Below are 22,096 nucleotides of genomic sequence, written 5' to 3'. Positions count from 1 at the left end.
CCAGATGAAATTTATCCAGTGAATCGTTGAATCCTCCATATCTCTTGAAATAAGAATTTAAAAGTGACTTTGTCTTGAGTCTCTCTGCTTCTAAAGCTATAGTCCCCATGTGCAGCTACAGATTGAGCTCCAGTTCTGTCTCCTACAAGAATGGCTGTGTAGAAAGTGGGAGGACTGAAAAGCAAACTGGCAGATAGCATGGCCATAGATGCCTTCTAGAACCTTCCTGTAAAATACTATTGTCCTGAGGACTAATATCATTCACAGAATCACTAGGTTGGAAGAGACCTCCAAGATCATCAAGTCCAACCCAACCCTAGCCTCAACTTAACCATGGCACCAAGTGTCAGTCTATATAATTGTTGCCAAATTAATTACAAGAACAAACAAAAATCCCAGGTCTTATTTCTTCTATATGAAAGGAGGCAAAGAATACCCCAAAACAAAAACAAATGAGAAAACTTGACAACAACAAAAAATTTACAAAGTGTTTACTAAAGCCAACATTATATGGAAAAGTGTACTTCTCATTTCCTACAATGTTAATTTAAACAGCTGGAACCACTGGTAGTTTGCAGTCGTGTTTGGTAGTAGCAAAGCTGTGAATATTTTATGGAACATTCAAAAATGTTGTTCGTAGTTGCAAAGCATTGATGCCTCTGCATTAACGACTTTGAAGATCACTGTACGGAACAATTATGTTGTGTGAAACTGGGATATAGGTGACATGAAAATTGCATAAAAATACTCAATATTTTAGGCAAAGTACTTTTTTTCTTTTTTGCATTATTCTCTTGTACTGTATTTGTAAGTTATCTCAGATCTCCTCTAAAATGCATATAAAAGTGTTGAAAAAAGCTCTTTAAAGTGCTTTACACTGAATTGATTGTTCTATAGTGCCAAAGATAAACTAAATCTTGAGCTATATCACCTTCCTGGGGTTAAGTAGGTAGAGAATGGTACTTTACTAATTTGAGCATGGGCCAGCACAGTTTTTAAATGCTCAGTAGAACAAAGTTTTAATAAAAGATACAAAGAAGTTTTCAGTTCCGGAGCCTTAACCTTGGAATAACAAAGGTCTTCACTAATCACTTTACTAATCCATGCAGTAGCAGTTTTCTTACCAAGGCATCATTCCAAAAAGTGGCTTGTGTTCAGCATTTCACTCCAGGTCACCAGCCACTGTAGTGTAATCCATGAGGAGATTTATGGACCTCAAAGTGGAACTCTTTAAAGAACAATGTGTTGTTAATCAGCAAGCCACTGAGTGAGCAAATGGGAAATGCTGAAACTACACAATTTCTTCCATTCCTGGGATGCCTTGCTCAGTGCATCTTCAAGGATTTACTGGCCTCTCTCCTGAAGGCTTTTTTGTTGTTGTTGTTGTTGTTGTTTTCTTTTTTTTTTTCTTTTTTCCCAAAGCAGTCCTGGTTAGTTATTTGGGATAGGGTTGGATGCAGATAAAAGGTGAAAGGTAGGCTATGCAGCCCTGCAGTTTGACACCACTCTAGTGGGCTGATGGACTCAGCTCCATCCCCATAGGACAGCACCATGCTGCTCTCAGCAGCTGAGATATGGAAACTCTCCTTTCTCTGCTTGCAGAGATTTGCTTGTACACCTCTAACATTCAGAAAACTGCTCTGCCTGATGAACTGCTGTATATGATGGTGTCCTCCGCTTTTGTCGCATCCAGTGTCCATCCTAAAGTATGCCAGAAAGGTGGAACAGCCTTTACAGGGACAATGTGAGGGTCTCAGACACCATAGAAAGACTAGCTAGAATATGGGTATGGAGAAAACAGAATCACTTAAGACAAAGGCATGGAATCTTTGTATCCCATAACCTCAGTTCTTGTGTGATGCGGTGTTCAGCTTTTCAGCTTAGACTGTAGGATTCTGGCTATGTAGGGAAACCCACACAGTTCCTCTCTAGCACACAGGAGACCTATGCACCCTGAAGTAGGTATTAGAGAAAGAAAAGGGGAAGGAAAAAAAGGTTAAACAAAATCAAAGACATATTAGACAGATTCTTACTTGCACAGGCCACTGCTCCTCTGTAGGGAAGATGGATACTTCTTCCAGTCAAGTTTGAAAAAGCATTGGAAACCTCAGCTGTCAGATGTGTGAGTTGAACAGAGATATGGTTTGTTCAATAAACCCCAGCCACTGGGACTGAGGAATATGCAGAGCTGTGGATCTTGAAAGAGCCTGAATGTGAGATACATTTTACCTTAGCCTGCTCACAGTGTCAGCATTGTTTATTCCTGAGTGCGGAGAAGTAGGGCTTTAAATGTTTGGGGAACTCCACCAAAGAAATTTCAGGCTTGCTTAGCTGTCTCTGGATTTAGGTAGAAGCAGAATAAGGATAAACCATATTTTGAAATAATGTAGCTAATCTGATTTAGATACCCTAGTTCTGTTTTTCTAATCCAGTCCAAAGCTCCGGATTCCCTTTCTGTCATAAAAGAGAGGAGTGCACAGTAATTGCATAAGTATGAGATATCCAAACAGTGTAAGTGAAATAATGTGTAAGAAATAGGCAGCTAGTTATCCAACTGAAAAATTCAAAACTGAGCATGAATACTTCCCTGCTGAAATGGGAAAAGATTTTGCAGCTGTGCTGTCATGCCCAAGATAACAATTTTCTGCATATATTTGGGAAGTGAATACTGTCACAGTGATACTCCTAACAGAGAGAAAAAAGATTAGTGATAGAAATTGTGATGATGATGATGGTGATGACAGTGAACTTACCTCCCAACTCAAGATAACATGGAATTAGGACAGGTACAAAGAAGATATGAGATAGAAAAATCCAGACATATTTAACATTGTCTTCAGCTATTTACAAGTTAATCCACTTTTAACAAGCAAGAAAATACTTTTAATTTTACTGATATTCTTTTCACTTGTACAATATTAAATATATTATATGTGCATGTTACTATTACATGCTATCCAGATCAATTATATTCTTGATACAAGTTTAAGAGGTGTGTAAGAGGTGCTCTGTGACAGGAAGATGAAATTCAGTGGACATAAAAGAGCTAGAAAACCTGTGGGATTTCGCTCTGTAAGTTAAAATACCTTGAGTGATGAGGAAAAAAATTTTCTTTCTGTAAATCTACCTTGCCTTTCTAATGGAAGAAACATTTTGACTTATTGAATATATTTCTTGTGTACCTACTACAAGTAGTCCCAGAGAAACTGCACCTAGCTTTCAATGCTGTGTGCTTCTGAAAGTGCCAGGACACCTTGGTCTTTCTCAGAGTCTGCTTTTTTCTGTAATTAGATAATGAAAAGCAAGATATGGAAGTGAAGAATTTAAGTTACAGGCCCATCAGATAGTAGTGAGTAATTTATCAACCAGTACATTTTATCTCATTTTATAGAATCACAGAATATGCTGAACTGGAAGAGACCCACCAAGATAATCAAGTCCAACTCCTGGCCCTGCAGAGGACTACCCCAAAGAGTCACACTGTGTTCCTGAGAGCATTTTCCAAATGCTTCTTGAACTCTGTCAGGCTTGGTGCTGTGACCACTTCCCTGGGGAGCCTGATCCACTACCCAACCACCCTCTTGTTGAAAAACTTTCCTGTTATCCCTATCCAACCTAAGCCTCCCTGACCTAGCTGCATGCCATTCTCTTGAATTCTGTTGCTGGTCATGCGAGTGAAAAGATCAGTACCTGCCCTGCTGCTTTCCCTCATGAGGAACATTTGACATGTTTTGCTGCAGTAAACACTGAGAAAATACATAAATACATACAAGAGCAAAACACACAGTGACTTTTTAAGTTTATACTGACATTTGTTTGAAGTCTCACCCTTCAGTAGGATTATAAGGTGAAGTGAGCAATGAGGTTAAATTCAGATAGGAATGAAGTCATGGTTATGATCATATGTGTGCATGTGTTTGCCTATGTAAAAATCTGGCATGAGAAGAGTGAGATGGTTTGCAGGAAAGAATGAAGTTTTCTTGCTTAAAGGAACAAATTTACAGATTATAATGATCCCTCACATGTTGTGTGTGATGAACATTCATCTTGTATTTCCAGGAACAGTAAAATTTCATGTACTACTGCTCAGCATAGGAATTTTTTTTGCATATCTCCACACCACTGACTCTCTTGTAAGTTAACCTCATCTCTCATCAATTTTTCACCAGCTTCACTCTGATGTTGATAAAGGAGATGGTTCCATCAAATACATCTTGTCAGGCGAAGGGGCAAGTTCCATTTTCATTATTGATGAGAACACGGGGGACATTCATGCTACCAAGAGGCTGGATCGAGAGGAGCAGGCCTACTACACGCTCCGAGCACAAGCACTAGATAGGCTGACTAATAAACCCGTGGAGCCAGAGTCTGAGTTCGTCATTAAGATTCAGGACATCAATGACAATGAGCCAAAATTTCTGGATGGCCCCTACACTGCTGGAGTTCCTGAGATGTCTCCTGTGGGTAAGTGCAAAATACGCTGTTGGTGTTGTGGGAAATTTGTTCCTATTGCCTTTTTAAAAGTTTCATTATTTTTTACTGTTTCGCACTAAGCTACTTAATTATCTATGAGGCACCTGCAACAGTTAGATATTTCAAGTCTTAACTGGAAATAACATGCTAGATTAAGTATTTACCCTTTCAAAAATGTTGTGAAACTCAAATAGCTGTGCAAGGATTCAGATAACCATTTTATGGTTTATTTGTCATTCCAGGGCCCAGAGGCTTTGTTTTATAATTCCCATTAACAGTAATAAGTTTCACACCTATGTTACAGTACTCAGAGGTTATAATTTATAATTTCATTCAGATAAGATCTGTTCATTACAAACTCTTCAAATTCTTGCTAGTGAATAGCATAACCTTTTTTGTAAGTTTTGCACATTTTGGTAATAGTTTATTGGATATTTTTTTCTTGTACTGAAATCCCATTTTTTGGGGAATATAGACAAACAGCAGGAACTGGGGTACAACTTGAGATAGTTCAAAGTTCTACTGAAATCAGGGACGAATGGATTTTAGAGGCTTCAGACACTTTGTTGGAAACTCAGAAATGCTGATTTTTCCTGACTTTGAATTAGGGAAGAATTTCAAAATCAAATCCATTTTTTCTTCATTCTAAAGTAACCAAATGCTCATCCATTGTCAGGTGCCACTGTTCCTTTGAAAGCTGACTCTTTCAGACCAGATTAAGGCTTGGCCCAGAGCTGTTTTGGTAAATGTTACTTTAAGATGAAATTATAAATCCAAGCACAAAAAAACACCAAACAAACAAAAAGCCAAAACCAAAACAAAAAAAACCCCAACCCAACCCAAACCAAATCAAAAAACAAACAAACAAACAAAAAAAAACCACCAAAAAAAACCCCAAAACAAAACACAAAACCAGAAACAAAACCCCTGAACCAAACCAAACAAAAAGCCCAAATTTATTTTACTGCAAATATGTCTATGGGAAGGCTCACTTCAGATTGGGAGAGTTCTGTGGTGATTGAAATATAGATTTTTTTCGCTTGACTGATTTTAAACCATATTAAAATGTGGTACTCTTACAGTATGGCTGCACATAAAATTTGCTATAGTTTCCTCAGTACAATCTCCTGGTTTTTTTTTGAATGTTAAACAATGAATCTAAATTGGAGCTAGAGAGAGAAAACAAATCTTCCCTACTCAAGTGACCTGCAGCAATCAGTAGCAAGAATTACTTATATATTTGAAACTCAGCGTAGGAGTCAATAGAAGATAAGTAAAATATTGCTAATGAGTTTTCTCCACATTTATTTTACTAAGCAGTGAGCACAGACATCATTTCTCATTGATTCTTGTCATTTGCTCATTGTCACTCAAGCACTATGTGGATGGCTGAGGAGGCAATATTAGCCTTGGAAGAAAGACAGACACCACAGCATTTACAGAGAAACGAGGAGGAGATGAAATTGTGATATATTGCTGGGAAATTTTACTTCTGAACTTTGAAAAAATCTAGAAAACAGATTGTTCTAAAATACAATTTTTTTTCTTAATTAAGTTGCCCTTTTATTTTAGAATAAGATTATTTAAGATGTAGCATGCAGCAACCATTAGGTTTTTTTCACTTTTATCCTATGACTTGAAATTATCTCCATATTTCACCTTTGCATTTATCACCTCTGTCTTTTCTTGCACTGGCATATTGATGTACAGACAACTACTACAGATATATGAGGTTTACCAACATTTACAAATCCATGCCTCTACTCCTGTGATCCATTTGTTCCAAAAATATATTGGAAATCAATCTATGGGAGTGCACTGTGCGCAGTGGAGAATATGGGGGCTATTTTTCCAAATGAGTTGCTTTGCATATTTTGTTGAATCTTTACATCATAAAGGAGCAAAATAAAATCTCTCCTATATGGACCATACAACATCAAAAGTATTTTCACTTCAGGTGGAGTATTATGCAAAATTATTAACTGAGACTTGTGCACTCTGTGAGATTTGTGTCAACTAAAGGCGGTTTCAGATTCATGAACTTCCTGAAAGTGCACATTTTAAACATCTTCATGGTTAGTATCACACATCTACAAAATACTGCATTGTTAAGGAGTTAAGGATTACCAAGAAATTCCTTTGTCACACTTTGTCGCACTTTGTCTTACATAGTTACAGCAATTCATATTTTATTCATATAACATAATTTTTAATTAATCACCTAGAGCATCCATGAAATATTAAGGAGATAGAAAGTATCTCTCTCCTATTTTGTTTAAAATTATATCCATGACAAGGGTTTTTAATTGGATATTAAAGGAGATGGAAGAGAATACAGGATTATAAACCCGAATTAACTCTAAATCTAGGAAAGCTATAACCTTTAACCTACAGGCTGGTTATGCAAGTATAATGGTTCTGTATTTTATTTGACAAATATTTTTGGACATTATCTAAGGCTAATTGAAGTCAATCTCTTCTTTTATTTGAAATGACTTCAGGTCAGGTTCAAATTATATTTGGGTCAGGCCCAATTATATTGATTATCCTGAACAGAGTAAATATCTTGATGGCTTGTAAATCTATTCATGGCAAACCCCCCAAAGATATGGCTTATCTGAAAATCATAAGGATTTGTTTCTGTCGTATTTTTTTAAAAGTGTGTTTGGTACTTAAAAAAACTGAGCAGCATTATATTTCAAACGAAAGGATACTGGTCTGTTTGAGTTCTATCCAAGGGAAGTAGGGATGAGAATTCCTATGCCCAACATAGTTTTGGTTTGTTTAATCTTTGCTCTCCAGTCATATCAACAACTTTGCTCATTACCCAGCACTACAAATATCTCTCCTGCCATGTTCATTACCCTTGACTGAGATGGATAGAAGTATCTTAATTATATAATTAAGAAAAGAAAGCAAAAGCCCTGTATCAGGCTTAAATCTTTGATACAGGATGCAGTGGGCTTAGAGAGCCTGTATGAAGTGTCTCTCTCCAAGGACAAGCCACCTCTCTTTCCCTTTGTCTGATCTTGCTGCTTAGCTGGGACCATTCTTGAATTTTTTCCCAAGTGAAGGCAAAATAACGAGGCTGTGGGAGGGCAGGGAGGAGATGAAGAGGGCTCTGACTCTTCCTTTTCACACCTCTGGAGGGAAAAGGCTATGGAGGCATTGCTGCATCATTTGTGGGTGGAACCTAGAGGTAGAAGCACAGAAATACCAGAAGATACTGAGCAGAACCAGTCTGGATTGTTGTATGTAAGGATTATGCAGGAATCCTGGATAACTTGATAATAAAAGTGTTTAATGTTTTTAGTAGCAGCTGATACTGTGCAGAAACATGATGCTGTCATGGAATTATTTTCTGTGTTAGACATAGTGCACATCATTAATTATATGTTATTATAATTATTATTATAAATTAATACTTTTAATAACTTACTGCCTTAAAGCTCTATTTTCCATTTGTTAATGTGGCTAAAATTCAATTGATAAGAGTTTGTGCAATTTCAAAATTAGGCATTTGTTAAATTAATCTAGTTTGCTTTTGAATGATCTCACCAATATTAAAACAGAAGTCACAGAATCATTTCTCAAAAAATGTTATTTCAAAATTTGCATAAAATATACTGCAACTTACTAGCAAGCTTTCTAAATAGCTCTGTAGAGCTTTTTTTTCTAAAATAATAAACTTAGAGATTCAAAATGGATCCCTTTGAAGGATCTCCAATTCAAATTTGAGCAACCATTTTAGCTTTTTCTTCCTGTCACAAAAAAGGTTCATTTCTCCAATGTCATGAATATTGTTGAGCCTTGACTTGGCTAAATTTAACTACAAATAGTGTTCTAAATTCAAGATCCTCTATACAAATATCCTCTTGTCCTTTTACCGTAATATCAGTATAAACAGGTAAAGTTCTAAGATTACTGTAACTTAGTAATCTCTACCAATATGTTTTAAATATTATGTTACAAATTATCTCAAAAATTCTGGGAAATTAAACCAGGAATCTGTGCCAGTTACACAGAATTAAGTCTGTTACTAGCTACTATCAAAAAAAGAATTGTGTGGAACACTTTGATAAGCAGCACAGATTTTTTCTCAGCACTTGCTACACTTGCTGAAAAAGTTTATGAAGTTTCTACATGTAGAGTTATTTTTAATAAACTGATATTTGAGCTTTGTTAAAAGGACATAACTGTAGAGAAAAATAATTTTAGGGCAATCCATATCTAAAAGAGAAGGCTTTTTTTTTTTAAATAAATAACACATATTTATTTTTTCAACCCATACAAAACACACAAACTGTAAGTAACATTTAAAGCTATAGTTGCAAAGCTGCAGTTTATATTAAGTCACTAATGAAAGTTTGGGGTAGGCTCAGTGTCCTGTCTACATTTGCACTCCACAATTCTGAACAACAGTGACTAAAGTTTATTGGATTTATTGGAACACTCCTTTTGTTGGATAGAGTAAAGTTGTGGTACCATTTGTTGACTGTTCCTGTTACCTGTAAGTCCTAATCTTGGATGCATGTATGACAGCTGACTGTCTCTACTAGAGGGTGAGGCAAGGTGTTCACAGCTGCAAGGAGGACAATTTCAGGAACACAAACTCTTCTAAGAAGATGTACTTGGAAATACAATGCAACTATCCATTTTTTCTCACACTTTTAAATGTTTTTACTATCCATAAGTATGCCCAGGACTTTATGTTTTGAGTTTTTTAAAAAGGGAAGTAAGTATTTTAATTTGACATCAATCCATTGCAGAAAGATTAGGACAGCAGTGCACGGCAATTATACTCTGAAGGAATTCCTGTTCTTCAAGAGCAATCTGCTTCTTCTGGAAAAAGTCTCTGGAAATCCTCAAATACAGATCTTTCTGTGCATTTTGTTTCCTTGGAACATATTTCCTACACATAGGACTTTTCACATAGTTAGAATACCTTCTGTTATCTTGCAAATTCTTAAAAATATGTTGTGCAGAAATCTCCCTCTCAGCATGGGGCTTCAGAAGCTCATCTTTTTTTGTGTGCAATTAGTAAAGAAATAATGACAGTAGCATGGGTTTCAGATCTTTCCCCCACTGATGTTTAGAAGAAATTTAGTACAGAGGAACTGGCAAAGTTTAATTGGTTTTAGTTACTGATTACATTTAAATGGAATTATCGTGGAAAGAATTGATGTTAGAATTTCTACTTAAAAACCGCCCTCTTCTGAAGGATTCATGTGTTTTAGGAGAGAGACAATTAGATCCAGATTATGGCTTTATTCATTTCGTGGAATGCAGAGGGTTTGTTTGCTACAGCAATAGATTTTTGCAGCAAACAAGCACTTCTAAACTTGCAGCATTTCTGTGCTGAGGTTGCAGAGCTTGTAATTTCTTTGATCTTGTATTGGTCTGGAGCCCTTGAAAGCAGCAAGAGCAGGGGGCAAAGACGTAACTGTGTGTGAGGTGTATGAGCACTTTTGCCAATATTTGCAGACATTGTAAGCTTCATTGGCAGGGCTTAGTGACTTTGTAAATGTGGTAAGCCTGGCTTTCACAAAGAACACAGGATGTCAAACAGTCATTATGGTATCCCTTGTTCTCAAAAGCTGGATAGACTTTGGCAAGTTTAAAATAGGTCCCTGTATGAAATTACATTATAGAGCAATCTGTAAAATCAGTTTGACATACTGAATCAAAGCTCTTAGTTACTGGTGAACAGAAAATGGATGTATTTTAAGTCCCATAACTGATAAATGACTTGATGGATTAACTACCAATTTTCTTTTTAAACTTTCCATCTACTTAATGGTTGCATGTGAAATTTCAGGTTGGGAAGAACCTTGTCCCTGTCCAAAATAGGTCACAAGAGAGAAAAATTGCATTTAAATAGAATTGCAATCATACTACTTTGTCATGGATACTTCAGGAATAGAGATCAGGAATATGGGCCAGCTAGGCCATAATCTGAATAAATTTACCTTAAGAATGATCATTTCTGGTCAGAATTCTTTCAAGCAAGACCTATTCTTTGTTCCATTTTATGGAGGGCTGCACTTAATCCTCCCTCCAAACTTTCAGCATAGTCCTAGGCTCCATTTATGATCTTCTACTTAACTGAGAATGGAAGAGATGAGGAAAATGGATGGGAGATATACTATATTAGATAAAAGGAATTTCAGAACCTTCTCCCATTTCCTGAAAATTCCAAGTAAAACTGATCAGAATACTATTTATATTCAGTTCACTCTGGACACTTGCTATTGCAGTTTATTCTTAAAAAAGTGATTTCAAGACTTGCTGGTCTCATTTTCACATGTTGAAAACATGTTCTTTCAGAAAATGAACACTGTGTTTAACAAATGCTTTGAAGCAATCTTCTCTTGAAGACCTTTACTGGTCATCTGCCAAATTGCTACAATATTAATTTGCAATCTCACCTCCAAATGGGTCCCTGGGCTGTTCAGTGGAAGGTCTGAATGTTCCAGACAATCTGCCAGTGGGAAAAAATAATCCTTTCTGTCTATCAAAGGGTGGTGACCATGGCCAAGGCCCTGACTCCCGGCTGTTATTTTATTCTGCTCTCAGCATACACCATGGAAGCTGTTGTATAGAACAAAACAAATGGGAACTGACATGGAGAACATAATGAATAGGAGCTGGATGCAGAATGAGGTCCTCACAAAATATAACCTTTTTATCAGCCAGTTAGAATTTTTTCTTTCTTATTCCTGTCAACATAAGAGACATTTCTTGCTCAAGGAATTTTTATGCAATAGATTACCACAGCTGAAATTGCAGATATATTGAAGGAAATCAGTGTTGCATATTGAAGGGAATTACTGCTTTTTAAAGGAGTTTAGGGACATCTTTCACCAGCTTTTCTCTGAGCTGAGAAACTCTTCAGCCATCTGTTTATGAAGCAGTAAATAATTTTATAGGCTTACAATAATTTTGTGCACATATATCAAAATTTGTGAAACATATATATGTATGTATGTTTGAATTTCTAATGAGATATCGCAATTTCAGCATGCTGACTTCTCTTAAAAGGAAGACTACTACTACTGTATTCCATACTCAAACAGACTTCAGGCTTCACTGTCCTTATAGAAATTTTGTTGGCATATACTCCACCAAGCCAAGGCAGAGATAGAAAGGAGAGGCTAATGAGTGAGATGGTTTTTATTGCTGTGAGTGAATGCTTGTGACTATTTGGGAAGATGGAATTCTGTAATAGCTGATATTACTAGTTTACAAATAGAACCTGATACACTAAACAGAGTCAGCATGGAAATGATGAACACTTGTGAAAAAGACACTTCACACTGCTTCAGATATGTACTGGCACAGCATAATGAGTAAATGTAGTTCAGATTTTTCTATCTTTCATGTGAAATAGTCCCTCAAACATTTTACAGGTACCTCTGTGGTTCAAGTGACGGCCACTGATGCAGATGATCCTACTTATGGCAACAGTGCTCGAGTGGTTTATAGCATATTGCAAGGACAGCCTTACTTCTCTGTGGAGCCCAAAACAGGTAAGGTTTATATAAACTTTGCAGTAATGCTGAGAAAAAGAGGAAAATGTGCATTAAAAAAATGCACATTAAAAAAAGCTAGAAGCTTATTAATATGACCTCTTGGTTAATTGAATGCATTTGTGTTTTATTGATCTTTTAACCTCTTATTCTTTAGAATAGATTATGAGAGCCACACATCTGAACTATGTAATAAACAGACTTTGCTGGAATAGAATTTATTATCTTTTCAATCTACCAGCTGCTTGGTCTGCTGCCTATTGTCATCTCTCTTATCAGTGAAAATTTCAAAATACATTGAACATTTTTTTTTTCAGATTTCCAAAATATCTAAATGTCACATAGCTGGTTCCATAAGAATAGGCTTGAGGCACAATTACTCTCCATTCTACTTTTCAAACTAAAGTTTTGTTGTGGGATATGAATCTATTCTTTATTAATTTGAAGAAGAAAACACTGTACTTCTTATGCCTATCAGATATAATATTTTGCTCCCGCTTTCAAAGCATACTACTGGTGGAACTTTCTTGAAATTTTCTGAAACAGTTTTCTTGAAATTTTGTGAATATTTTTACGCCACAACAAAATACAACCTTTAATCCTCTGTTGATTTAATAAATACTGCCCATTCTGCTGTATCATTTCATAAAGCAGGAAAGTAGGTTCTTGCTCTGCTCATTTCAGTTTAGTGCTTGAGCCTTCACTTACACCTACAGGGAGAAGAGTTATGATCTTCATTTTGGATATAACCAAGCTGAGGCAAAAGAGTAAAAAAGACTATTTACCCTTTTAACCATAAAAAATCTGTGATATGAATCAGACCTGAGTCTCAATATTGTGACCAAAAGGTCACACTCTATTTAGAAACATCTAAATTTGCAGAAATAAGTACTATAATTATCTTTATATTGCAACAAATCCATGCTCAGCAGGGATATATAACACTGTCCTTTTCCCTTCAGTGAGTGTGATTTGTAGTGTTTTTCTCTGTTTTTCTTTCTCCCTCTCCATGTGTGCTCATGTACCACGTATGTTGCGATAATGACTGCAGGCGGCCCTTGAACAATAATATGGTAGTTTCTGCTAAATAAAAATCTTGAAGAGTTCACACCAAAATATTTGCATACCTTTTCATCACTTCAATGTGATACTCAAATTTCATGTGTGCGTGACAGTTTGCTTCCAAATGGTTGGGTAACTTTGCCTGGTAATTCAACTATGGCAGAAAAACAAGCACACCAAGAAAAGCAAGGTAGAAACAATAACACTATTAAAATGTATATTAATTATATTTTTACAGGTCTTGTAATTATATTTTACATGTCCTGAAATAGTGCCAGGCAGTCTGTTTGTAAAATAAATGTTTCCATCCAGGGATGATTAATGGCAAGTCCAACATTCATAAGGGAAAAAAAGGAATAAAACTCTAAGCAAACATACAACAAATAGCAGATGAAGAGATATGTGTCCCAATGTGCCTCTTCTTTATTTAGTTTGTTTATGTTTCTTTTACTGCTGACACTAAGTGCTGGAGCAAATGGCTGCCTCTCTGGAAATCAGGGTTAGCTTCTGTACTATGTACTGAGCATGAAATATTCATAAAATCATCATATTTTGAGAAGGCATATTTATTTTTTGATGTATATCAGCATAGCTGGAAAGATGAAACACGGAATTTTCTTGTAGTTTTCATTTCATGTCAATTAATTACAAATTAATTAATTGATTATACAGATCATCAAATGGACATAGCAAAACTACTTCAGATATTTAAATATTTAATTTAAAAATATAAAAAAATCTAATTATGCCAGTGATTCAAAAGTGGATATTGGTCAACCCAATATATGGCAAAATAAGATTATTTCATATATCTGCAAAGTGTGGCACGTTATCAGTATTGGTTAAGGGTTGATGACTTGAATGGATATTCTAAAGATAGTGAAATAAATCTTGACCTTAGAATTTTAAAAATGAAAGCAGAATACTCTGTTCTTCCTAGCTCTAAAAGAGTGGGAAATCAAATACAGGAGATTACACCTTCCAAGGAAGGAAGTGTTACCCAAGACATTTGGAAGACTAGTTCAGGGAGAAGATACTTGAAAAACACAATCATGCACAGCATTGCCCAGTGAATCTAGTAAATAAAAATTGGTGGGTTTGGTGACTATTTAAAATAAGCTTATGTTATGTCAGTGCAACTCCTAGTCAAAACCTGTTATATTAGTATTGAAATTAATTCATTCCACTCCTGCTGTAATCACTGATCTGCTGTTGCCTTTTACAGGCAAACTCAGCTTTCACAGTAGCATATTTTTGCTTGTGCCATCCTTGACACTTTGTCTTTCTGCAGGTGTTATCAAGACTGCCCTTCCCAATATGGACAGGGAAGCCAAGGACCAGTACCTCTTAGTTATCCAAGCTAAGGACATGGTTGGGCAGAATGGGGGATTGTCAGGGACTACATCTGTAACTGTCACCCTGACTGATGTTAATGACAACCCACCCCGCTTCCCACGCAGTAAGTTACTTTGTAAATACCTGACTTGTAATATGATTCCTAAACACCGCTATTTTCTGTACACACTGTAATATTTCTAAACAAAACCTGCTTATTTTCCATGTTAAACATTTTGTTAAACACTGAATGCAAGATGATGATTATTATTATTATTATTACTATTATTACTCTTGTTAATACTATTGTATTGTTTTTCTTTGCCTCATGCATACCAGATTGGAGTAATGCACCCCACACCCCCAGCAGGTGTTTCCGAATAGGGGAAGAGTTTCAGTTTACCTTTAGACATTTTAAAAAGTTTAACTAGAAAGTTCTGTGTTTTTCTCACAGTAATTGGCTCAGCGCCAGTACAGGAGCATGGATTGGGTTCCAAGAGTGTAACTCAAAGCCTGCTGTTAATTTCATTGGGCCAAAAGCCAAATTGTCCCTCCTAAAAAATTCAGTATTTAGGAAGGAGCCCAAAGGAAGTAAGGGTCTTTTTGGAGTGTTTCTAGCAGGGTGTCAGAGGTTTCTCAGGCACCCATGTGCGGCTTATCTTTTCTGTAACATTTGTTATTTTTATATATTTCATTTATGAAACCTTTTGCTTTACAAAACACCTCTGAAGAGTAGTCTCGCTAAGATTATTTTAAGCCAATCTGCAAGGGCTAGACCCTCAGAGATTGATGCATTAACATGTAGTTTTTAAGACTCTGACCATGTGTTAACCTGTATCACCAGATCAGTTGAAATGGTGTGAAGCAGCAGGGACATTTATTAATGTACTTTGCTTCGTCTGTATGAATAAATAGACAAAAATATGTATTCTAATAGATATTTAGGTCTTGCCAGTTGGACTTCAGAGTTCTTTAATTTTACCCTTAATCCTTCATATTCTTTAGGCATTGTCATGTGCTTAAGGCATTTCCAAAGAGTTAATCACAAAAGAGTTGGGAAGTCACCTTCCCTCCATTTGATTTCTGTGACAAGGGTGGCTCTCATCCTAACCTAAAGAAAGGAGCACACAGTTGTACACTCAAACCAAAAGAGCTCAGTTTATTCATAGCTTTCTGTCTGGGGTCCTTTTTTCTTAATAAATTAAAAAAAAAAAATCTATGTGATAACATAGATTTAAAGTAGTGTGAAGGATATATTCATGTTGACTCCAGCCTCACCTCCAACGATGGAAAAAATAGATCTGTACATAATAGATTTCCTGTTATTTCAAGCCACCAACTGCTCGAAATAATAATAGAATAACTGAAGTTGCTTTTGAAGGTGAGGGTGTTATTGGCTACAGAATACACTTATATGCTTTTGACAGCATATATATAATTTTGTGCTAGAATAAAAAAAGCTAGAATTCTCAAGATCATGAAATTACTGTTAAAGAAATTAATATATATTAGTTTCTAGTGATATTCAGATTGTGAACAGCCTAATCAAGATATACAGCTATAGAATAATTATAGACATTATTTTACATGCTTTTCTTTCCTTTTTTCTGGAAAGCAGAGTAAAACTGTCTGTATTATCAGGGACTCACATCATGATTTGCGTTTAAGTTTTGAATTTTATTTTTGCATCTTTGCCTTGTACTTCTCTTATCATAAGAAGAAGAACATGCCTGTTTTACTTAGAGTCTATCACAAAGAAAACCTAGCCAAAAGGACAATTTTATTTCAAAACTGAAGAATATATTCTTGTAGCCTGAGTAAATGTTCAGGCACATGTTTTAAAGGAAGGTAGATTTAAGAAAACTAGATTTCTCTTTTTTTTTGCTTTCTGAATTAATTATATTTTTAAATTTTGCAGGATCATATCAGTATAATGTCCCAGAGTCTTTGCCAGTGGCTTCTGTGGTGGCCAGAATAAAAGCTGCAGATGCAGATGTTGGACCTAATGCTGAAATGGAGTACAAGATTGTGGATGGTGATGGTTTGGGAGTATTCAAAATTTCTGTTGACAAAGACACCCAGGAGGGAATCATAACTATTCAGAAGGTGAGTGTGATCTTACCCACTGGTTCTGTTTGGAATTCTTCAAGATGCGAGCAGGTAATGAGGTTATGAGTTTTTGTTTCTAAGCACCTTGTCTGGTGTAAATGTTTCCATTGGTATATTTCATCTTGACTTTACTGTGTGATTTTGAGGTTTTTAATGACTTATGCTGAAAAATATTCTGCATTTTCTTTGACAAGACCTGTATTTTTTTCAGGAGGATGTTTTAAAGCACTGCATTTGAATGGCAATCTAAACTTTAGTCTCATTTGCCTTTGTATGAAATAGTAGAAAGTGTGAAAATATATCTTGCAGCAAAAATGGAAGCTCCAAATAAAAAAATGGATCCTGAAATGAAAAATAATTATCAAAATGTCTTTGGCTGAGGTGCCAAAGATGCTCAGAAAGCATACATTAATAATTTAAAATTATGTAACAGTAAAAATAGTAGGCTTACAAGAATACATATTATTAAAAAATAGTATTTCAAAAAACCCTGAAGAAGTTAAATAAGTAATTTTCTTCATAACTTTGTAAATGTGCAGTTAAAAAACATTATGACATTGAAAAATCATGTTGATATAAAATTATTAAAACTAAGCTTTCTTACTTTGCTGCAACACATTTTTGGACTAACCTTTCAAAAAGTAAAAATGTGCTGAAATATTTTTCAAAAAAAATTTTTGAACAGTAAAAGAAATACACCTTTGAAGAATTTCTTATCTAATTTCATACTCCTAATACGTGAATGTTTGGCAATGTCCTTGTGACTTTTGTTATGCAAAGGGTGATATTTCATGGCCTGGGGCTCCCACCCAGAGCTCAGCCTGCAGTTCCCACTGCAGCTGCTTACCTAAATACCTACACCAAATGGATTCTTAAAAAATTTATCATCCTTAAAATGTGGGAATAACTTGGCATTTTGGAATACATGTAACTATTTTCCAAACAAGGACCTATGTTTGTATTTAATATTATTCCATAACAGATTTTTCTTCCCTATGTATTCTTTAATCTTTGTGAATTTTACCTGTCCGCTGGGGGGATTTTTTGTCTTGTTGGGATTTTTTTTCCCTTCTCTGGTGTATCTAATTCTTCTTCAAGCAATAGAAAGCTTCAGTTATATTTCTCCTTTGAAAGAAGTTAAGACTGCAAGGTGTTGCAAAGCAATGGGCTAATTCTTTGATGGCCTTAACACCTGTTGAGAGCTGGTAATCATCCATAGATGTCATAACAAATGAAGTATGATCACTCTTGAATTCTCATAATATGTGTAATGTGAATCATCTTTTTTCAAGAAAAAAACCCCCATCTTAGGCCTCTTGCAAAATGTACTTTTGCTTAGCATATTTGAAATACTAGCGATGAAAAGTTAGTAGTCTTTTTGTTTAACAGCCAAACTGAATGTAGCTCCCTCAGTTTGTTCTTTTAAAGTTTTTGGGCAAGGATTTGGGATAAATGTGCCTATCCTAGAGGGAGAACATTTACCAGTGCCACAATAAGCAACACTGAATCAGTCCGGGTCTTCAGTGATCTAAGAACTGCTGAGTTAGTTTCCATTTTTTTAGTATGGATTTGTAGTCATGGTATTTATTCCTGGTGTATCCTGATTTCAGTGCTATACAGTGGACCAAATTATTGACATTTGTTATTTCCATAATCATTTTAGCTAGGGAGCTGAACTGGACTATTCACTACTGAATATTTGTTCAGAGAAGTGCTTTATGAAATAGCTGTTGGACTACATTAAAGGGGTACAAATTGTTGACCTGATGGTCTAATTTGTTAATAATTTTTATGCCTACATACTGCTATATTTTGACAAAAGTATTCATACTTCTTTCTCTGCAGCCTTAGGGCTTTTCTCTAATTTTCCCACTATTTTTGACTTATTTTCCTCTGCGTGGTAAGTAGTAGTTCTTGCCTAGTGCCACCAAGCCAGGCTATCCCCCCCTCTTCAGCAGGACAGTGTGAGAAAATAAGATAGAGAAAACCTTGTGGTTCAAGATAAGAGCAGTTTATAAAAGCAAAAGTGAAGGTCACATGCATGCCAAGGAAAGTGAAAAACCAGATCTTATTCTTTATGGAGATGCCCAGCCACTTCCTGGGAAGCAGGGCTTCAGTTCAGGTAGCACTTGCTTCAGAAGGCAAAGGTAAATAAGGAATGCCCACTCCCCCACTCCATCCCCCCCGTCTTTCTCTTAGGTTTTATATGTGAGCAGATGCCCTATGGCGTGGAATACCTCTTTGGTCAGTTTGGGTCCACGGTCCTGGCTGTGTCTCCTCTCAAGATCTTGCCCATCTGTGTGGGAAATGTTGGAGAGACAGCACTGATGCTGTGCCAGCACTGCTTGGCAGTAGCCAAAAAACTGGCGTGTTGTCAATACCTTTCCAGCTACCAGTGCAAAGCACAACACTGGTCTGCTGTGGGGGAAATTGACTGCCCTTCACCCCAACCTGACACACTCTGACATACCCAAAGGTGATTTCCCATGCTGAGGACCTCCTTCCGAACCTCAGGATGTCCTTAGCTTTTCATTTTGACTCCAGGGAACCTTGTGCTTTTCCCAGTGCTGAAAGATGCTCCCTGCCAATCCTGTAGAGAACATTGTCTAGGATAGAAGTGAGGAACTGAAACACAGTGCCTATCAGGCAATTGCACTCTCCTCAGGACATTTAATTGAATTAAAGACCATTAATAACTGCATGTGCAGGTTAACTGGGTTTCAATGACTGAGCCTTTCCTGCCAGATCACTATGGGGTTAGGTTATCCCTGCATGATAATGTGTACTTGTTAATCAGAAATCAGGGAAGAAATTAAGTTTGTAGCCTGGAATCTGCCTAAGAATTTTACTGTCCAGCACATGATGTTCTGTACTCCTCTGAGTGCAATTACCTTTCTCCTTTTCATGCCCTAAAATCAGCTGAGGTATTGAGAAACAGCTCCGACTCAAAATGCATGCCTATCCTTTTCAACTTCTGATTATTGATATGCTTAGATGACATGTCTGTGTACACATTAGGCAGTAAAATGCCAAGGCAAAGACTTATGAAAAGGCACGCTTTTGGTTCTAAATGCAAATGGGTGCTTTAGTTTTGCATACTTCTGCTGCAATTGTACATAAAGCTCAGCAGGCTGGGCATGAAAATCACCAGCAGTAACTCTGAGCAGCTGAAGGCACTTCTCCATTCATTTTTGTGCTGGGTGTTGCTGGAGAAAGTTTGGCACCTGGTTAGCTGAGTTCCACACACAAGCTGAGGATTTTGCATTCTGTTTTTAGAAGGATATCCACTTCAAGACAATTTTGAAAGTTGACTTCCTCACTTGAAACTAACACTTCTTTTAACACATAAGCAGCATTAAATTAAAAAAAAAAGAGAGTTTTTGTAAGAAAGAAAAGAAAACTGTAGGAAGAGAAGTGAAATTTAAGAATTCACTGTGTAAAGAATTTTTATGTTCTTTTTTATTTTTATTCCACAATATTCATTTTATGGAATATTAAAAAAAAAAAAAGCCCAGGGGTAAGCAAAAATTGCAGAAAAATGATCCGGTTTGAAACAGAGAGATAAAAAGCACCATGATTTCACATGCAAAAAATGTATCCAGCATGTATCTAGAATGGTATATAAAAGTGTGTAAATCGTTTTTAGGCTATTTTCAGCTATTTCATTACCTGAAACAGGATATAAAAAATTCTAGAAGACAAACTTTGACTTTCATTTTCTTTGTCTTTCCTCTTTCTTCAGAAGTTGTTATAAATAACAAGTGAATGAGACCCATAAGTAGTATTCTCAGCTTAAATGAAGGGTGGGAAAGTGGTAGGGAAGCTAATAGGGGTCTTTTCCTGTAACCTACTATATTCATACAATTTGTTGCCTAGCAGTTTCAAGTCCCTTTGGAAATCTTCCCACTTCTTTATTTACTCGCTTTCTCTTTTGTTAAATAATAATAAAAATAAATGACAAGTTCTCACTTCTCAAATGAAACAGAAGAAATCTTTCTTATTTTTACCCTGTTCAGAGCAGTTCATGCTACAATTCTAATGTTGCAAATAATGTGAGAGTTTGGCTAACCTCCACACTGCAGCACAGTCTCTGTGGTAAATCATAAATCAGAACAGAATAGAAGGGAATAGAATCATAAGATAGCATCATTATGGTTGGAAGAGACCTCCAAATTCATCAAGTCCCATCTTTGATGGAACACTACCATGTCAGTTAAATTATAGTGCCTCATCCAGTCATTTCTTGAATACTTCCAGTGATGATGATCCCCTGGACAGTCTGTTTCCCTGCGTAAGTACCCTTTCAGTGGAAAAAAGTCTTCACAATGTCTAGCCTGAACCTTTACCTGGCACATCTTGTGGCTGTGTTGTCCCTAGTTACCTAGTTACAACTTATTGTCTAGACCCTTCACCATCTCCATTGCCCTTTTCTCTGCACTCCAACACCTCCTGAGTGGAGGGCCCAAAACTGGACACAGGGATCAAGGTGTGGTCTCATCTGTGCCAAGTACAAGGGGGGCAGTCGCTGCCCTTTTCTTTCCAGACACTCTGGTTTTGATACAAGCCATTGGCCTTCTGAGGCACATGGACACATGCTGGCTCATGATCAACATCCCCTGCTTCTTTTCTGATGGGCAGTTTCTCAGTCATTCTGCACCCAGCCTGTAGCACTGCAGGGGTTGTTATCACTCAGGTGCCAAATCCTGCACTTTTCTTGTTGAACCTCACACCAATGGCCTCAGCCCATTGATCCAGCCTGTCCAAATGCCTCTGCAGACCCTTCCTGACTTCCAGCAGATCAATAGTGTTTCCTTCAAACTTACTGAGGTGCACTCGATCCCCTTATCCAAATTATTTATAGGTATTAACCAGGACTGGACTGAACACTGAGCCCTGGGGAGCACCACTGGTGACTGGCAACAGAATGTAACTCCATTCACTACCAACTCTCTGAGCCTGGCTAATTTTTAACTCGGTGAAGAGTGCACAGTCCGAAGCCATGGGCTGCCAATTCCAAAGTAAAACTAAACTAGATGTGTAAGTTACCTTTAAGCAGGATTTAGGAAAACGTCCATCTCATGTGATCTTTTCAGAAAAAAAAAAAAAAAAAAAGTTGTAGAGTTTATGAAAAGGAATCAGACATTTATATTTCTTAGAAATATCTCAAAATTTTTTCTTCGTTCACACTGTGACTCAGTTCTCCATCTGTAGAGTAGGATCAATTCCTTCCTGTAGTTTCATTTGTAATTTACATACTGCTATCAATGCTCTGTTGGTAAGGACAAGATCATTTGCATAACTCAATTTCACAGTGGTAAGGGTGTTTGGAGAAAAAGCATAATTTTTCTGCATATATTGGAGTTTTAAAAAATGCGTCAGATTTTCTTCTGCAGTAGAAATCTTAGAATTGAAGAAGCATTTATGGAAGCGAATGATGATTCAGTCAACAGATTCTGAATTGTCCATGCAAACCTATGTACAATTTTGAAGTGAATTCATGTTGATTTTTGTCAGAATCCTGATTGGAATACATGTGGCTGTCGTGGCTTTGCTTTCTAAGCAAAGTACATACACAGACTCTTTTTTTT

General features: G+C 36.5%; 1 protein-coding gene across 1 annotated transcript in view; it reads left to right on the top strand.

Annotated features, from left to right (window-relative positions):
* CDH7 (cadherin 7) overlaps positions 1-22,096 on the top strand; it is a gene marked incomplete at its 5' end in the record, with an annotated part of 71,133 nt that overhangs the window by 26,176 nt on the left and 22,861 nt on the right. Inside the window, 4 exons of the mRNA XM_083857760.1 lie at positions 4,170-4,464; positions 11,883-12,002; positions 14,356-14,523; positions 16,318-16,505. Of these exons, the coding sequence (XP_083713886.1) occupies positions 4,170-4,464; positions 11,883-12,002; positions 14,356-14,523; positions 16,318-16,505 (771 nt within the window). The remainder of the gene's footprint in view (positions 1-4,169; positions 4,465-11,882; positions 12,003-14,355; positions 14,524-16,317; positions 16,506-22,096) is intronic.

This window comes from Zosterops lateralis, assembly GCF_965231275.1.
Source record: "Zosterops lateralis genome assembly, chromosome: 1".
NCBI lineage: Eukaryota > Metazoa > Chordata > Aves > Passeriformes > Zosteropidae > Zosterops > Zosterops lateralis.
The sequence above is the reverse complement of the archived record's forward strand: the minus strand, read 5'-3'. Positions and strand labels throughout refer to the sequence as shown.